Source organism: Ochotona curzoniae, unplaced genomic scaffold (assembly GCF_017591425.1).
Source record: "Ochotona curzoniae isolate NIBS_2020 unplaced genomic scaffold, NIBS_Ocur_1.0 contig_2688, whole genome shotgun sequence".
Classification (NCBI taxonomy): domain Eukaryota; kingdom Metazoa; phylum Chordata; class Mammalia; order Lagomorpha; family Ochotonidae; genus Ochotona; species Ochotona curzoniae.
In genome coordinates this window covers 982,668-1,000,866 of record NW_024465553.1, presented here as the reverse complement: position 1 = coordinate 1,000,866, position 18,199 = coordinate 982,668, and the positions used below count along the sequence as shown (strand labels likewise).

Here is an 18,199-nt window from a genome sequence, read left to right as displayed (position 1 = left end):
ACACACCAGCACACACCAGTCCACGTCCAGCATACACCAGCCCACGTCCAGCACACACCAGCCCACGTCCAGTACACAACCAGCAGTACTGAGGTCCAATCACCACGCTCACTACCCTCGTGACAACCACAGGAGTAACACAGACACTTGGGGCAGAACAGAAACCCTGAACTCTTAGAAACGAGACTAAAATGCAGTCCAGGGCACAGGAAACCCTGACCCCGAATCTAGACAGGCATCTGCTGGAGCCCCTCACCTCATGCAAACATCACCAAATAGCACCCCACATTCCTGCAGAGGGTGTCTCCCCAGAAGCACTCCAACTCCCACATGGCCCACTGTCAGCCAATGCGTAACCCACACTTTAAATCCAGTGTCCAGTAAACACAGCTTCCTGCCTGTTTCCCAGAGTGCACACGCTGCATTCCACAGCTCTCCTCTTTTAGTTAACTCTTAGGAGGACATTCCAGGACTGTCCAAAGGGCATGACCAGGAAGTGCTGTCCCCTTGGATGCAGTCCGCTGCTGCCTGGTGCCCAGGGCCAGCCTGGGAGTGGCCATAATCACACCCTGTTCATTGTCCACGCGTGATATGTGCTCATGGAGCACATCTTGGTTTTCTTGGATTTTTAAAGTAATTATTTATCCATCTATTTATTCATTTGAGAGACAGAAATCTCCCAGTGCCAACAACAGAGGGGACCAGGCACTGACCGGGGCCTCCCAGGGGGCTGGGCACCCAACCTGGGCCTCTCACAGAATTTTTTTTCCTATTATTATTTGAAAGTCGGATTTGGGGCCCGGCGCGGTGGCACAGTGGTTAAGGTCTTCGCCTTGCAGGCCCGGGATCCTATATGGGCGCCAGTTCTATCCAGGCAGCCCCGCTTCCCTTCCAGTTCCCTGCCTGTGGCTCAGGAAAGCAGTTGAGGACGGCCCAAAGCTTTGGGACCCTGCACCCGTGTGGGAGACCCGGAAGAGGCTCCTGGCTTCGGATCGGCATAGCATCGGCCGTTGCGCTCACTTGGGGAGTGAATTATCGGACGGAAAATCTTCCTCTCTGTCTCTCCTCTCCGTATATCCGCCTTTCCAATAAAAAAATAATAAAAATAAATCTTTAAAAAAAAATTTTAAAAAAAGAAAGTTGGATTCACAGAGAGGAGGAGAGACAAGATCTTCCATCCGCTGGTTCACTCCCCAAGTGAGCGCAACAGCCAGAGTTGAACCAATCAGAAGCCAGGAGCCAGGAACCTCCTCCAGGTCTCCCACGCCAGTGCAGGGTGCCAAGGCATTGGGCCGTCCTCCACTGCTTTCCCAGGCCACAAGCAGGGAGCTAGATGGAAAGCAGTGCTGCCAGGATTAGAACCAGTGTCCATATGGGATCCTGGCATGTTCAAGGCGAGAACTTTAGCCGCTAGGCCTCCACACTGAGCACAAAAATGTAACTTTTTGAAAAGGTCATTTGTCACAGTGTGGTGGCGCCAGTGGGTTGAGCCACTGCTGGGGACACCATTCCATAGGAACACCAATTTGAGTTCAAGCTATTCCACATCTGGCCCAGCTCTCTGATCCAGCTTCCTGCTAAGGTATCTGGGAAAGCAGTGGAGGACGGACCAAGTGCTTGGGTCTCTGACATGCGTGTGCTGGACCACGGCTCTTAGCTTCAGACTGACCAGGTCATCTGGGGAGTAAAACTGGATGGAAGAGTTCAATCCCTCTCTCTCTCTGCTTTTCTTTCTCTCTCTCCCTCTCATACACGCACACACACACGAGCACACACACACGTGCACACACACACGTGCACACACACACGCGCACGAGCACACACACACACGCACACACACACACACCATGTTTCAAATACATACATCTTTACTCTTTCATTAAATAAAATAAACTGGGGGAAAAAGGCTCACTGAAGACCCCCAGCCAGTGCTCCCACGGCATTGACCAGCATGAGGGCGCCACTTCTGAGAGCGGGTTGGGGCGAGCTCTAGCCTTTAGAGCGGGCCTCCCCCGTGAGGTGCCCAGATGCCTCTGGTCAGTGGTGACGGATACGGGATCCCAACTGGAGGAAACAGGGCAGTGTTCCCCTTGAACAGGAAAAGCTGTGCGGTTGGGACCAGGTTAGAGCTGAGCCTCACGGCACACCGCAGCAACCAAACACAACCTCCCCTCCATGGTGTTTATTTGTTTTAAGATTTATTTATTTTTATTGGAAAGGCAGATATACAGAGGAGGAGAGACAGAGAGGAAGATCTTCCATCCGATGATTCACTCCCCAAGTGAGCGCAACGGATAGAGCTGAGCCATTCCGAAGCCAGGAGCCAGGAGCTTCTTTCAGGTCTCACACGGGTGCAGGGTCCCAAGGCTTTGGGCCGTCCTCCACTGCTTTCCCAGGCCATAGGCAGGGAGCTGGATGGGAAGTGGAGCAGCCGGGATTAGAACCAGCGCCCATATAGGATCCCAGCACATACAAGGCGAGGACTTTAACCACTACACTATCGTGCCAGGCCCTCTCTATGGTATTTTGAATCAAGAAAGCAGGAACGTCAGGAGGCAGGGTACAGGATGTAGGACAAGAGCTTGGCCAGGACAGCAGCCAGGATGCCAGCACAGCCCTACCTGAGCACGGCACGCAGGGACAGGACAGAGGGCAGCTACGGGTCAGGCTGGTCTCCAACATGGCACATGTGGCACACCCACACCATATGGAGAATCCGAAGTCCCACCCCAACCTGACACTCAGACAGCACAGCCTCATCACGCAGGCTGTGGAGCACCAGTTCAAGCTGCACATCTCTGTAAAAACGACAGGTGCCTACCTCCAAGGGAGGGAGGAGCCTTTGAGAAGCCCGGATGAAGAGGGTCCAAGGCGAATTCTCCCGCGCAGACCAGCCGCCAGGGCACTGAATGTGAATTCAGTCATTTAAGGCTCTGGAGGACAGAGGAAAGCTCTGGACAAATAACTCAGGGAGAGCCAGTTGGAGCGGTAAGAATGCGAGCCGAGTCACAGTAAGGGCAGCCGGCACCAGCCAGCCCCAGCCAGCCCAGCACCACCAGGCCCACCCGGTCCAGCACCACCAGGCCCACCCGGTCCAGCCGACACCACCTCGCCCAGCCCAACACCACCAGGCCTACCTGGTCCAGCCAATACCACCTCATCCAGCACCACCAGGCCCACCTGGTCCAGCCCAGCACCACCTGGTCCAGCCCAGCACCACCTCACCCAGCACTAGCAGGCCTACCTGGTCTAGCCAACACCACCTCGCCCAGCACCACCAGGCCCACCTGGTCCAGCCCAGCACCACCTCACCCACCCCAGCACCACCTGGCCCACCCCAGTGCCATCACACACCCTGGCATCTTCTGTCAGCTCATTTTCACTTGGTTGAACTCATCATGACTCAGCGTCCTCTGGCCCACTGCCATATCACTCAAAGTGACCTGTCCTCCTGTTGAGAGCCTGCACCAGGACAGTGTGTATGCCCTGAGCCACACACGGCCCGGCGCACCTGCGTAGTGACCCCCCAACAGCGGCCCCTGCAGCTTTAGAAGGGGCCGTGCACACAGAGCGGTGAGCACTCCATGCCAAGCAAGAGATTCAGTTGCACAGCACCCTTCTCCCGCGGCTCCTTTCTGCTCAGCTGCAAGGTCTGACTCCCCTCCCTCCTAGCTAAGCAGAGATGTCTGGCAAAGCGGAAAAAACACAATGCAGAAATGAAGCCGTGGTCTCCAGGTGGAATCAGGAGCAGCAGAAGCGCTCCCCAGGAACTCGTCTGGAGTGACCTCCGAGCCCTGCTATGCCACAGCCCACATGAGTGCTGCTTCAGGTCTCAGCCACCCCTCCAGCTCCCTGCTGACGCTGGGAAAGCAGTACTGGGCCGCCCGAGTGCTTGCGCCCCCGCACCCCTTCCTTCCCTACCCCATGAGCGGGGAGAGATGGAGGTGAGGGCGGACTGTGGTGTGTGCAGGCCAAGGAAGACAGCTGGCCATGCCTGGGCGTCCTGGATCAAAGCCTGGGACACTATCACAAAAAGCCGGGCAGTTACTAGACGGGCTGGGGAGTGGAGCAGACAGAAGTCACGGAGGTCTGTGTGCTGGGGGAGGCAGTGTGTAAGTACCAAGAGGCACTCAAGGTCCACCCGAAAACTGACACGTCTGAACGCAGACCCAAAATGAGGGCCTCGAGCAGGTAGAGATGGGTGGTCATGGAAGGGCTGTCCCGTTCAGAAGGCGATGGCCACACCCCTGCCATGACACAAGGACACCACCCAGAGGCTGCCTCACCTTGGGAACTCCGCTGCATCGCCAAGCGTTGGGTCTGAGCGCCAGCACCCCAGGGGAGCCTGGCTGTGTTCACCCTGCTGCCAGGGACCCACGGGGGCACCTGGTCTTCGTCCTGGCCCAGGGGCTCCCAAGCCGCAGAGCAGGAAGAGCCTGTGTCCCACCTGCCCCAGCCACACACTCCAAACGGGCCTCTAGCTGGGTGCGAGCACCAGTTGCTTATCTGTAAACTCATTCAAATGGAAAACACTAGTTAACAAGAAAAAACAAGTTCCTTCATTTTTAATTCTAGCATACATCCCTGAAATCCTTAGAATCTACTTAAGCTGCCACAGCCATTTCACCCTGGTTCTTAATAACTGCCCAGAGCCAAATACTGGCTTTATGACCCATATACCCCACACACGGCATCTGTCACCAACTGTCACGGGTGGACAAGCTTATGGCAACTTGTCTCCTGCGGGAAATCCCTCCAAGCTTACACTACAGCTAGTAATATTAGTGCTTGGCTGTGGAAGGAGAAAAACTTTCTACCCAAACTGCAGGAACATTCCAGAATTTGGCCCCAATCCAGATGGACATCCAAGGTAGAAACACTAGCTGCACCTCCAGTGGTCAGCAGAGGGGAGCACACAGACAGACCCCCGGTGGCCAGCAGAGGGGACCATGCAGACAGACCCCCGGTGGCCAGCAGAGGGGACCATGCAGTTCAGACCCCCGGTGGCCAGCAGAGGGGACCATGCAGACAGACCCCCGGTGGCCAGCAGAGGGGACCATGCAGACAGACCCCCGGTGGCCAGCAGAGGGGACCGTGCAGTTCAGACCATGCTGAACACTTGTGAAAGGTAAACCGGCCCAGTGGTTCTGGGCTCCTCACCAACTCAACAATGCTAGCACAAAGGAAACACAGGGACGACCCAGACATCTTCCTGCCTTTTATCCTCAGCTCACAGAACCCAAAATAACCAGATTAACAAACAGGAAGGACAGGCTGTTTTTCCACAGGCTGAATCCCAGGACAGTGGTGAGCTGGCAGGGCTGCCCTTCAACTCCAGCGAGCGAGGCCCGGAACCCACGGGCTGGGTCTTCCAAGTCTAACGTTTGGAAAAGGCAGCCCAGCCCGTGACTGCATCCGACTACAGCAGCGAGGGCGGAAGGCCACGACTGCTCTGGGAAACGGGCTCTGGGGCCAGACATGCATCTCCAAGACCCACACTGGGCCACACGGCCACAGCAGCAGGGCACAGCGGGGAAGGCGGCCCTCTCGGACACACAGGGTCAGTTTTACCTTCTTAAAAATTCACCAAGTTAGTAAAACGCTTAGGATACCACGTGGAAAGCGGAGTCGCCACCATCGTCCACTCCAGAGGGCTGGCAGAGGCAAGTGCCACCCGCCTGGGCTCACACCCTTCACCTGGCCCTGGCAACCTCGCCCACCCAGGTGCCCGTCTCATGGTCAGGAACCCACCCTGCTGCTAAGTAACCTTGCACCATTCTCTGGTCACTCCTGGCCCTCCGCCTCCTCCAACTGTGGGGTCCTGCTGTCCACCCCACCACCCCGTGGCCAGTCCCATGGATGGGCGTCACTGCCCTAGCAGACAGCTCTTCCCCACACTGGCTTAGCCCTCAGGCAGCTCACTGCCTACGAAATGCAGACCGGACACCAAGTGCACCAGGTGCGAAAACAGCAAAGTTAGCATGCTGGGCGTGCGATGGCATCTCTCTCTTTTCCTCTGCCTTTCAAATGAAGGAATAAAACTTTAAACAACAAAGGTTGGACATAGAGTGGGACCATGATCCGTTTTCAACTAGCGACCTGCGGACAAGGAGGCTGGGAGCAGGCTGCTGGGGGCCAACTGAGTCAGGGCCATGTGCAGGCACCCACTCCTGGACAGCAAGCCATTTCCTACGCACTCCAGCGATGACCGAAGTGCCTGAGGACACTGAGAAATTAGGGATTCTCCCTCAATGGCACGATGTTATCACGGCTACATAACCTCATCTCGGGGGATACACGCTCCTCAACCATGTGCACGCAGATGCCAGATTCCTGGAATTTCCCTAAAACATAACCCTCACGGGGGCGGGGTGAGAGTGAAACCGCACTGCGCACAGCGTGACTCCTGCGAGCCGAGAGCTCCTTCTGCTACACGCTCAACTCTTCAACCAACTTCTCACACAAAATAAACAGGAATCACCATCAACATTTTCATTAGTGCTGATGACACAAAAAAGATCATTACCATGAAAAATTCAAGGTACTTCAACAAAGACATTTTCACATGTAGCACCATGGTTTATAACTCTTTTTTTAAAAAGATTTATTTATTTTTATTGCAAAGTCAGATATACAGAGAGGAGGAGAGACAGCAAGATCTTCTGTCCGATGAGTCACTCCCCAAGCGATCGCAACAGCCGGAGCTGAGCGGATACAAAGCCAGGAGCCAGGAGCTTCTTCCAGGTCTCCCACGCGGATTCAGGGTCCCAAGGCTTTGGGCCATCCTCTGGTGCTTTCCCAGGCCACAGGCAGGGAGCTGGATGGGAAGTGGAGCAGCCAGGACATGAACTGACACCCATTTGGGATCCCAGCACATTCAAAGAGAGGACTTTAGCCACTAGGCCACCGCGCCAGGCCCTATAATTCTTAAATATTCATTTAATACTTAAAAAGCACAGTGACAAGGCTGGAATGGAGGTGCAACAGGCTGATCCTCTGCCTGCAGGCACCCCACAGGGGCTCCGGTTTGAGTCCAGCTGCTCCAATTCCCACTCTAACTCCCAGCTGATGGCCTGAGAAAGCAGAGGAGGATGGCTCAAGTCCTTGGGACCGTGCACTGCATGGGAGACCCGGAAGAGATTCCTGGCTCCTGGCTTCAGATTGGTGCAGTTCCAGCTGCTGCAGACATTCGTGAAGCGAACCAAGATCTTTCTCTATCTCTCCCTCTCTCTGTAACTCTACCTTTCAAATAAATACATTTTTTAAAGTAAATCTTAAAAATATATACCACAAAGACAGGGCTGGAAATAGAACTGACCCAGCAATTGCAACCACCAGCGTATACATGAGCTGATTGGGGCGATGGACTGCGCCAGACCCTGTACTGGCATCCACACACAAGAATCAGGTCTGCGGGCCCGGCGCGGTGGCGCAAGTGGTTAAAGGTCCTCGCCTTGCACGCCCGGGATCCCATATGGGCGCCGGTTCTAATCCCGGCAGCCCCGCTTCCCTTCCAGCTCCCTGCCTGTGGCCTGGGAAAGCAGTCGAGGACAGCCCAAAGCTTTGGGAACCTGCACCCGCGTGGGAGACCCGGAAGAGGCTCCTGGCTTCGGATCGGCATAGTATCGGCCCGTTGCGCTCACTTGGGGAGTGAATCATCGGACGGAAGACCTTCCTATCTGTCTCTCCTCTCTGTATATCCGCCTTTCCAATGAAAAAATAATAAAAATAAATCTTTAAAAAAAAAAAAAAAAAAGAATCAGGTCTGGGATCACCTCAGACGAAGTTCCTTTGGGGATTCCTCCAACTGAACTGCTAATCTCGGAACCCCAACCAGGAAGAGACTGTCAGTCAGTGGATTCTGAATAAATTTCATCATGCTTCGAGTGGCAAGACTGGCAGCAATTCAGAACTTTGAACTATCAAAACTGCATGAGCAGGACGCTCGGAGCATGTCCCACATTGGGGACCTGGGATGGGTGGGAAGCTGGGAGGGGCTTCTCCCTTTATCTCTCCCCTTACCCCAAATACAGAAAAACATATATATATATTAATGTGGAAACAATGGCCTTACCCAGGGCCCAGCACCATAGCGTAATGGTTAAGGTCCTCACCTTGCACACACCAGGATCCCATATGCGCGCCGGTTCTAATCCCGGTAGCTCCACTTCCCATCCAGCTCCCTGCCTGTGGCCTGGGAAAGCAGTCGAGGACGGCTTGGGACCCTGCACCCGAGTGGGGGACCCGGAAAGAAATTCCTGACTCCTGGCTTCGGATTGGCATAGCACCGGCCGTTGCGCTCACTTGGGGGGTGAATCATTGGATGGAAGATCTTCCTGTCTCTCCTCCTCTCTGTACATCTGCCTTTCCAATAAATAAAATAGATCTTAAAAGAAAAAAAAAACAATGGTCTTACCCACTTTCCTGTAGCCCTTGAACCTTTGTGCTCTAATCAACTATGTAAAGATTATCAAAATAAAAAAAATTATAAATAAATAAATACCACAGTGACAGAGAGAGGAGATCATGAGGTCCTCCATCAGCGTGTTCCGCCTCCTGAAAGTCCCCAGCAGCCAGGACTGCACACGGCCAAACCAGGAGTCCAGAACTCACCCAGGTCTTGCCCGTGGTTGGCGGGGACCCTCTGCTGCCCCCCAGGTAACATCAGCAGCAAGCTGGAGTGGAGATGGGGCAGCCGGGACTTGAACCACCAGCCCTGAGGTACAGGCGTCCCGAGGCACAGCTCGAACCACTGTGCCAACACCACCCCTATTATTTAGTTAACGTGGACCTCCCTCCAAGAAAGCTGAGGGCACAATATGGGATGCTGAGCTACAAACTTTTGAAAACAAAGTTTACAAATACTCGAAACAGAAGACTGATGCCCCAGTGTGCAATCACCAGTCCCACAGGCAGGGTCCTCCCTGGACGCCCCCACCTGGCATGCCCAGCACACATGTGGACAGCTCATCTATTACCACAGCGGCCCTTCTGGACACAGAGCACGTTCATGAGCTGGTAACACATCAGAGCTGGCAAATCAAACAGCCTTGGGGGGCATCTGCCAAGCCGGGCAGGACCCGCTGCCTACCTGCTCTTTGGACTCCAGCACAGGGCATCAAACGCTGAGCCGGAACACGGAACACAGGGCAACACCGGAGGAGAGCAGGGGCAGAACTGTATCCACATCAAACTCAGGTGTCACAACACTGAAATTCCATTTTACTGTGAACAGTTCTCTGATGCCATGAACGCAGTTCCAGGGGCCCAGTCCCCACAGCTCACACAGCACCCAGTACCAGAGGCCCAGCGCCCACAGCACCCAGTATCAGGGGCCCAGCCCCCACAGCTCACACAGCACCCAGTACCAGGGACCCAGCCCCCACAGCTCACACAGCACCCAGTACCAGAGGCCCAGCCCCCACAGCTCACACAGCACCCAGTACCAGGGACCCAGCCCCCACAGCACCCAGTACCAGGGACCCAGCCCACACAGCTCACACAGCACCCAGTACCAGGGACCCAGCCCCCACAGCTCACACAGCACCCAGTACCAGGGACCCAGCCCCCACAGCTCACACAGCACCCAGTACCAGGGACCCAGCCCCCACAGCACCCAGTACCAGGGACCCAGCCCACACAGCTCACACAGCACCCAGTACCAGGGACCCAGCCCCCACAGCACCCAGTACCAGGGACCCAGCCCACACAGCTCACACAGCACCCAGTACCAGAGGCCCAGCCCCCACAGCTCACACAGCACCCAGTACCAGGGACCCAGCCCCCACAGCTCACACAGCACCCAGTACCAGGGACCCAGCCCACACAGCTCACACAGCACCCAGTACCAGGGACCCAGCCCCCACAGCTCACACAGCACCCAGTACCAGGGACCCAGCCCCCACAGCTCACACAGCACCCAGTACCAGGGACCCAGCCCCCACAGCACCCAGTACCAGGGACCCAGCCCACACAGCTCACACAGCACCCAGTACCAGGGACCCAGCCCACACAGCACCCAGTACCAGGGACCCAGCCCACACAGCTCACACAGCACCCAGTACCAGGGACCCAGCCCCCACAGCTCACACAGCACCCAGTACCAGGGACCCAGCCCCCACAGCTCACACAGCACCCAGTACCAGGGACCCAGCCCCCACAGCTCACACAGCACCCAGTACCAGGGACCCATCCTCTGGTCCATGGAGAGAGGCTGTCAGTCCCACAGAAATTCACAAAACCAGAATTCAGACTCCCATGATCGCCTAAACCCTCGCCTTGCAGCCACTGACATCCCACATGGGCACAAGTTCATGTCCAGCTGCTCCACTTCCTTCCAGCTCCCTGTTTGTGGCCTAGGAAAGCAGTTAAGGATTGCCTAAGGCCTTGGGACCCTGTGGAAGACCCAGGGGAGGCTCCTGGCTCCTGGCTTCGAATTGGCTCATCTCCGGCCATTGTAACCATTTGGGGAATCAGCAGATGGACAACCTCTCCCTCTCTCATCTCTCTTCCTCTCTGTAAACCTAACTTCCCAAGAAAAAATAAACCTTTTTTAAAACTATGTCACATACAAATTTCTCTTTGAATTTCTAATTCTTTCCTAAGCATACACAAGTTTCCTATTCAAGATTGACATTTCTGGAAAGTTTTCATCTAAAATGTTTCGCAGCCACCACTACCTACCAATCAACAGAGCTGTCCAGACCCTGACCGGCCACACAGTGTTTAAACCATAGGTGACCTTTGTCTCCCAGGTGTGGCCAATTTATCTGGAGGGAGGAAACAGAATCCTGGCAGCTCTGAATCCAGCAAAGCATCCACAAGCCTGCCAGCCTCAATCCCCACTGCCAAGACCCCCAGGAGTTACTGGAAGCTGTTAACCTCATCCAACCACCTGGGTAAGAGACACCCATCAAAGCTCCCAGTATAGCAGAGCCCCGACACCCACCATCCCCCACACTCCTCACACTGAGACAGAGTTAGGAACTCAATCCAGTCCCCCATGTGGGTGGAAGAACTTGAGCTGTCACCTGCCAGCTGAAAGCTGGCACAAGCCAAGGCGTGCAATATGGGGCACGGGCGTCCACAGGCACCTGACCGGACGTAAAACGCGTGTCCTGGCCTAAGACAACACGCAGGACGACAGCTCCAGGCACTCACATCCATGTGGCTCTGCCCGCTCAGGGAGCCCCACAAACGAGGACCTAGAAAGAGCAGGGGCAACAGGAGAGAGGAAATCCTGGGCTGCGAGTGGGGACCCCTCCACCCATGCCCCTGCAGAGGCCCGAGGCCGCAACTTGAAGCACCAGCTGAGACCAGTGCGCGTTTCCGCACGACGGTAAGGGCGAAGGGTCCTGCACCTGCTCATCCACTCGTGAAGATCTGAAGGCCTTCCATACACACTCTACCTCAAACAGCACTCAACTTGCAACTGAAAAACAGTCTAAATCCACATGCAAGACAGAGCTTCTCCAACTTTTAATTAAGGTCCAGGACTTCAGAGCAAGCCACCAATTATAAACATAATCACAGAAAAGTGAGAGCCGACAATGAGAACTGAGTTGACCCTTGTCCTGCAAAACTGCCACGCGGCAAGGAAGCCACAGAGCGTTGCAGGCTGACCCTCCACCTGCGCCACTAGTGCCTCATGGGGCACTGGTTCCAGTCCTGGCTGCTCCACTTCCCATCCAGCTCCCACCTGTGACCTGGGAGAGCAGCAGAGGACAGCCCAAAGCCTTGGGACCCTGCACCTGCGTGGGAGACCTGGAAGAAGCTCCTGCCTCCGTATCAGCTCAGCTCTGGCCACCGTGGTCATCTGAGGAATGACCCAGTAGACTCTCTGTATTCGGACTTTCAAGTAAAATAAACAAACCTTTCAAAAAGTCACTGCACACCTGCATCAAACAGCACACTGTATGCCAGTCGAATGTAGATATTTTGTCGATTAAAAAGGGCCAGAAACAGATGTCTTTTAAAATTAAACATGGAGGTCTGGCAGCGTGGCCTAGCGGCTAAAGTCCTCACCTTGAACGTGCCGGGATCCCATATGGGCGCCAGTTCTAATCCCGGCAGTTCCACCTCCCATCCAGCTCCCTGCCTGTGGCCTGGGAAAGCAGTTGAGGACGGCCCAAAGCCCTGGGACCCTGCACCTGCATGGGGGACCCGGAAGAGGCTCCTGGCTGCAGCCTGGCCCAGCTCCGACCTTTACACCACTTAGGGAGTGAACCAGACGATGGAAGATCTTTCTCTTTGTAAGCCTGCTCCTCAAAGAAATAAACCTTTTTTCGAATGTTAGATCTGAAAGAACATTCTTATTTTTCTTTAAGATTTTATCTGAAAGACAGACAGAGTTACAGAGAACAGAGACAGAAAGATTTTGCATCTGATGGTTCACGCCAAGAGGTCTCTAAAGTCAGAGCTGAGCCAATCCAAAGCCAGGAGCAGTGAGCTTCTTCCGGGTCTCCCATGCAGGTGCAGGGTCCCAAGGCTTTGGGCCGTCCTCCACTGCCTTCCCAGGCCACAAGCAGGGAGCTGGATGGGAAGTGGGACTGCTGGGATTAGAACTAGTCCCCATATAGGATGACAGCACCACAGGCTGGGATTAGCTTTCTAAGCCACAGTGCCATCCCCACACTATCTAGCTGAAATAACCAGGCAATTCCCAGTATTTCTTTTTTTTTTTTTTTAAGATTTATTTATTTTATTGGAAAGGCAGATGTACAGAGAGGAGGAGAGACAGAGGGTAAGATCTTCCATCCAATGATTCACTCCCCAAGAGATGCAACGGCCAGAAGTGAGCCAATCCAAAGCCAGGAGTCATGAGCTTCCTCCAGGTCTCCCATGTGGGTGCAGGGTCCCAAGGCTTTGGGCCGTCCTCCACTGCTTTCCCAGGTCACAAGCAGGGAGCTGGATGGGAGGTGGAGCTGCCGGGATTAGAACTGGCGCCCATATGGGATCCAGGCGCGTGCAAAGAGAGAACCTTAACCATTACGATATGGTGCCGGGCCCAATTCCCACCATTTCTAAATAATGACTACACATCACGTTGACAGTTACAATGGTGTGTACAGTCACCTCAGCCTACATAACAATTCCACGGGAGACTGTCATTAGAACACAGTCTTAAACGTTAAGTCCATTCTGCTCTGTAATTTGACTTCCGTGCACACTCAATTCTAAAGAGTTCTGGAATAACATAGCTCATTTGCAGTTACAATTCCCAGGGAGACAGAATACCACGTGAAAACACAGCCATGCTACCCCGCCCGCTCTGGCCCCCATCTACATCCTCAAAGCTCAGGCCACACCGCCCGACCTGCGCCCTGCCAGACAGTGCTGCGGGGCAGGAGGGCGCCTGGCTGACCCCACCCACCCCCCCCCAGCTGGCCCAACGCTGCCCTCTGCCCCCTCCTGACCAGGCTTTCAGGCAGGATACCCAGCAGAGCGTGAGGGTGCGACCCTGGGCATCCTAACACCAAGGGCAAAGGAATGGGTAAGCAACGCGCTGCAGGTGCAAGCGGTCCTACCCCCAGTCTCACAGCAACCCGCCATGGTGGTACAGCGGGCTGCCTGTGTACCCACCACCTGCCGGGCGGGACTTGGGGGTTGTTCGCCTGCAAGCACCAGCTTCACCAGCTTGGGACTGCAAAGAATGGGCCTAGTGCCGCCCAGCCGGTCTGAACACAACAGGGCTGCCTCCGCCACCTCCTCCCCCGAGGCTGCAGGACAGTGTCGTGCCCGGCGGATCCCAAGTCAAGGCGTTACACCTGCCAGTGGCGAAACCTGAGCACAAAGCACCGCAGGGGACACGGGCGGCGGCCACCGCATCAGGGGCCGAGCCCGCGAGCAAGGAGCGGACGATGGGAAAGTTTCAAGTGACACTTCCTGGCTACCTGCATATGTCGTAAGGGTCGGGCACAAACACAGCCCAGAAAAACAAAAAGAGAACCGGCCGGCGGCAGCATGGCGTGCTGAAAACAACGCTTTTCGCTTTGGTCTTCCTTCGGAGCGCTGCAGCCAGGCTCAGCCCCGGAGGGGCAGACAGGATGTCACCGAGAAGGGGCGGCTCCGCCCGGCCGCGCCCGGCCCCCACTCGCATCACCACCACGCGGGGACCGCGCGCGAGGTGCGGGGCGAGGGTGGGGGCGGATGTCCCCGGAGCTGCAGGAAACGACAGCCGGCCTCGGAGGGTGGGCCTCGGCAGCGGCCGGGGCGCGGGGCGCGGGCGTGGGGCGCGGGGCGCGGGCGTGGGGCGCGGGGCGCGAGGCGCGGGGCGCGGCACTTACCCCACTCGAGGAACTCGGCCACGTACTTGTCGCGGCGCAGGGCCGAGTGGCTGCACTCGGTATAGAGGCACACCAGCACGTCCAGCAGCGTCTCCACGCTCAGGGCGCTCTCGTTGCGCCACGGCCCGTCCAGGAGCAGCTGCTCCAGCTTCTTGAGGCGCACCTTGGCCGACATGGTGCCGCGCGGCCCGCTCTCGGCGCGCCCGCCTCTCGCCGCGCGCTCGGCCAGTCGGTCAGCGCGAGCCCCGGGCGGCCCGGCGGCGGCCACGAGCCCCGTCCGCGCCTGGTCGCCGCCCCGTCCGCGTCGCCGCGCCCCGGCCTAGGCCGACATCTTGGGCTCCGTCCCGACGGCGCAGAGTCTGAGGCGTCGGGAGCCGCCGGTCCATGGGCCGGCCTCCGTGCCCTCGGCCGCCCGCCCGGTGCCCTCGGCCCGCCGGCGGCCGCGCCCTCGCCCCGCCGGCCCCGAGCGACGCGGAGCCGAGCGCTGCGCAAGCCCGGCCGGCGCCCGAGCCCGACCCCAGCCCCGACCCGGCGGCCCAGCCCCGCGGCCCGCAGCCAACCAGGGCGCGGCCAGCGCGGCGCAGCCAACCGCGGCCGGGCCGGCCCTCGCCGCGCTGACCTCACGCGCCGCCCCGCCCCGCGCTCGCGGCTCCTGCGGGATCGGGCCTCGCCGCTCGCCGTAGGAGACCGGACGCCGCGGGGCGGGGGGCGCCGAGATTGCGGCCGGCGCGTGCGCAGAGGCGGCCGGGTGGGCGCGCCCGCGGCCCGTCGGTGCCGGCCGAGCCCGGGTGGGACGGTCCGCCGGAGCCGCGCGCCCCCGCGCGTCCGAAAGCGCGCGTCCGAGTGGCGGCCACCCCGGGGAGCCCCTCGGCCGGGCCGTGGGGTGCACACGCAGCTCCGCCGGCTGCCCCGCGCGTGCGGCGCACCTCAGGGACCGCACAATGAGGAATCCCCGGAACACCTGGCTCAGAGCGGGAGCGTCCCTTCCCCTGGCTGGAGGACAAAGCCCTGGCCCGGGGGCCGAGGGGCCTGGCTCTGCCCCGGGCTGCTGGCGCCGGCCCTCTGCCCTGGCCAGCCGGGGTGCCACTGCGCGGCCTCCGCCGATGCCCTCAGCGCCGCGCACGCCTGCCCACCGTCCACAGCCAGACCCCTGGTTGTGTCCGGGATTCCGCAGTGTGAGCAGGACAGCTGGGCCACCTCTGGGCTCCGCTGAGTGCACCGAGACCCGCAGGGCTCCTGGGCAGCAATGGCGGCTGCTGAATTAAAAGGCAGGGTGACAGAGAAGCAGGGAAAGAGCGCGTCCAGCTGCTGGCTCGCCACCCAAAACGGCTGGGCCAGGCTGAACCCGGGAGCCTGGACCTCCCTCCCGGCCACCCCCGTGGGTGCAGGACCCAGGGCCTCCCTAGGGGTGTTAGCAGGGCCTGGATCAGAAGCAGGGCAGCCAGGACTAGAACTGGCACTCCTGTGACAGCCCAAGCCACTGCCCCACAGCGCTACTCCCTGTGTCAGCACCCACAGACGATGGCCAACTGATGGAAGACTCTAGAGCTCAGACCCCAGCCTGAGAAACCCAGGGCCCTGCGAAGGCCCCGTGGCCCTCCTTGGGTGGGCCTGCGCGGTAAACGTCCCATCTTCGCAGGATGCCAAGCCCAGACGCTGTTGGGGGCAGGGGTGCATGGAATGCCATGCGGGACAATGTGAGCCATGCGGGACCGTGAGCAGGAGGCCCCACCCAGCCAGTGATGGCTGCTTGGGTTAAGGGGTCACAGGAGAGAGCAGCAGGGACCCAGCCAGGAATGTGACTGTCCCCAGAAGGATGGGGCCAGCATGGAGAAGGGACCCAGCAACTCCTCTCCCCTGCTCCCCCGCAGCAGCCACCGCTGGGCCACAGGGAGACTTGGGGGAGCCTCTCATTTCAAGCCCTAAAGGACCAAGCTGAGTGTCCAGGTGAAGCTCCAGAGGTTAACCAGCTGATCTGAACGGGGTCACTGCTGTGGCCGGAAGGGCGCGACACGAAGCAGACACGGCTATGCTCCTTCCTGCCACAGCAGCGTTAGCAGGCAGCTCTCTAAGAACCCACATTAAAGTGCCAGCATTCAGAAGGGAGAGTCCTAGAAAGGAAAGGTGGGAGAGGACTGTCTTCTGTCTGCTGGTTCCCCTCTCAGATGGCCACAACGGCCAGGCTGAAGCCAGGAGCCTGGAGGTCCTGCCTCTTCCACTGCTCGCTTGGGCACATTTGCAGGGAGCTGGCCGGGACAACGCTACAAGGAATTGAACCAGAATCCTATGGGCTGCCGGCCTCACAGGTGATGGTGTGACGCTGACCACTGCTCCGCCTCTGATGCAGCTTTTTATTTTGTAAGATTTATTTTTGTTACAAAGTCAGATATAGAGAGAGAGGAAGAGAGATAGAGAGGAAGATCTTCCATCTGATGATTCACTCCCCAAGTGAGCGCAACAGCTGGTGCTGTGCCAGTCCAAAGCCAGGAGCCAGGAACTTCCTCCAGGTCTGCCACGCGGGTGCAGGGTTCCAAGGACCTTTTGGGCCGTCCTCGACTGCCTTCCCAGGCGCCCATATGTGATCCCAGTGCTTTCAAGGCAAGGATGTTAGCTGCGAGGGGACGGGTTCCTCAGGATGGACAGTGTGCCTAAGGACTAGGGGCCCCCCACGGCATTTGCTGAGGTCTCCCTCCTGCCCCGGCCCAGGCTTGGCTCCAAGGGCAACATGCACACACGACCCTGGAGGCAAGAGAGGCTGCCAGGGGACTTGGCCTCCAGACGCTGCATACCCATAGCAGGGGCCACAGTGACCTCTGCGAGGGGACCAGCAGGTGACACCGGGCCCCTCGGGTGAAGAGAAGGATGGCAAGGTACCAAGTGAGGGCTTGCCACTTCCACCAGACTGGGAGAATGCTTGATTTATCACCATGGCAACTCAGACACCCCACCTGGCAAAATCCCTGGACCCACCCTGGGATCCATCGCCTGGAAGAGGTGTGTGGGGGAAGGGGACTCGCAGAGACCCCGTGAGGAGCAGGTGCCCTCTCCGTGGTGTGGTCTGCCCTAGCCCAGCAAGCAACTGGCGGCATGCCGGTCTGCTTTCCTTCCTGCGACCTCGGGCTGGCGTCCAGGAAAGGCATGCTCCCGGGAGGAAGTGCTGTGGCTTCCGGCCAGGCTGCCCACCCCCAACGCAGGCTGGGGAGGAGTTGCTGTCCTGCTGGGAGGAGCAGATCCCACTCCCCAGCAGGGGAAGGAGCCTTGCTTCTCACACCTGTGCCAGGTGGACCACATCTGGAACCCCAGGGCCCACTGTGGCACTCCCAGCTGCTTGCTACTTCCATGGAGATGACACAAGACCAGGCCCAGGAAGGGCTCGGTCCCAAGGGAACTGAAGCTGGGGTTACCACACCGAGAGCTGAGGAGCACCCCCGGGGGGGGGCACGGGAGGACGCCTGTGCCCTGCGTGGTCAGCACAGCCTGATACCAGAGGCTGGTGACCTATGTGGGGGTGAGAATACATGTTCCCCAGGATAAGAGTGCAGGCTCAAGGCCTGCAGGGGTGCAGCTCTGCCCTGGCGCCACCAGGCCCCTGCAGCCCCATCCTCCCTACTCTCATGGCCACAGGACTAAGATTCATGCAGTGTGATGCAGTGTGAGTTGTCACTCAGAAAATGAAAACTGAGGGCCCAATACAGTGGCCTAGCGGCTAAAGTCCTCGCCTTGGATCCTACGTGGGCACCAATTCTAGCGCTGACATCCCTGCTTCCCATCCAGCTCCCTGCTTGTGACCCGGGAAATCAGTCAAGGACGGCCCAAAGCCTTGGGACCCTGCACCCACACAGGAGACCTGGAAGAAGCTCCTGGCTCCTGGGTCTGGATCAGCTCAGCTCTGACCATTGTGGTCACTTGGGGAG

General features: G+C 58.0%; 1 protein-coding gene across 2 annotated transcripts in view; it reads right to left on the bottom strand.

Annotated features, from left to right (window-relative positions):
- Window positions 1-14,695, bottom strand: part of CDC42BPB (CDC42 binding protein kinase beta) — a 57,403-nt gene extending 42,708 nt beyond the window's left edge. The window contains exon 1 of one of the 2 annotated variants that reach the window (XM_040975027.1): window positions 14,286-14,695. In XM_040975027.1, coding sequence (XP_040830961.1) covers window positions 14,286-14,460 — 175 coding nt within the window. In that variant the 5' untranslated portion in view covers window positions 14,461-14,695. The remainder of the gene's footprint in view (window positions 1-14,285) is intronic. The other variant, XM_040975028.1, reaches the window with a different exon arrangement.
- Window positions 14,696-18,199: the final 3,504 nt, after the last annotated feature.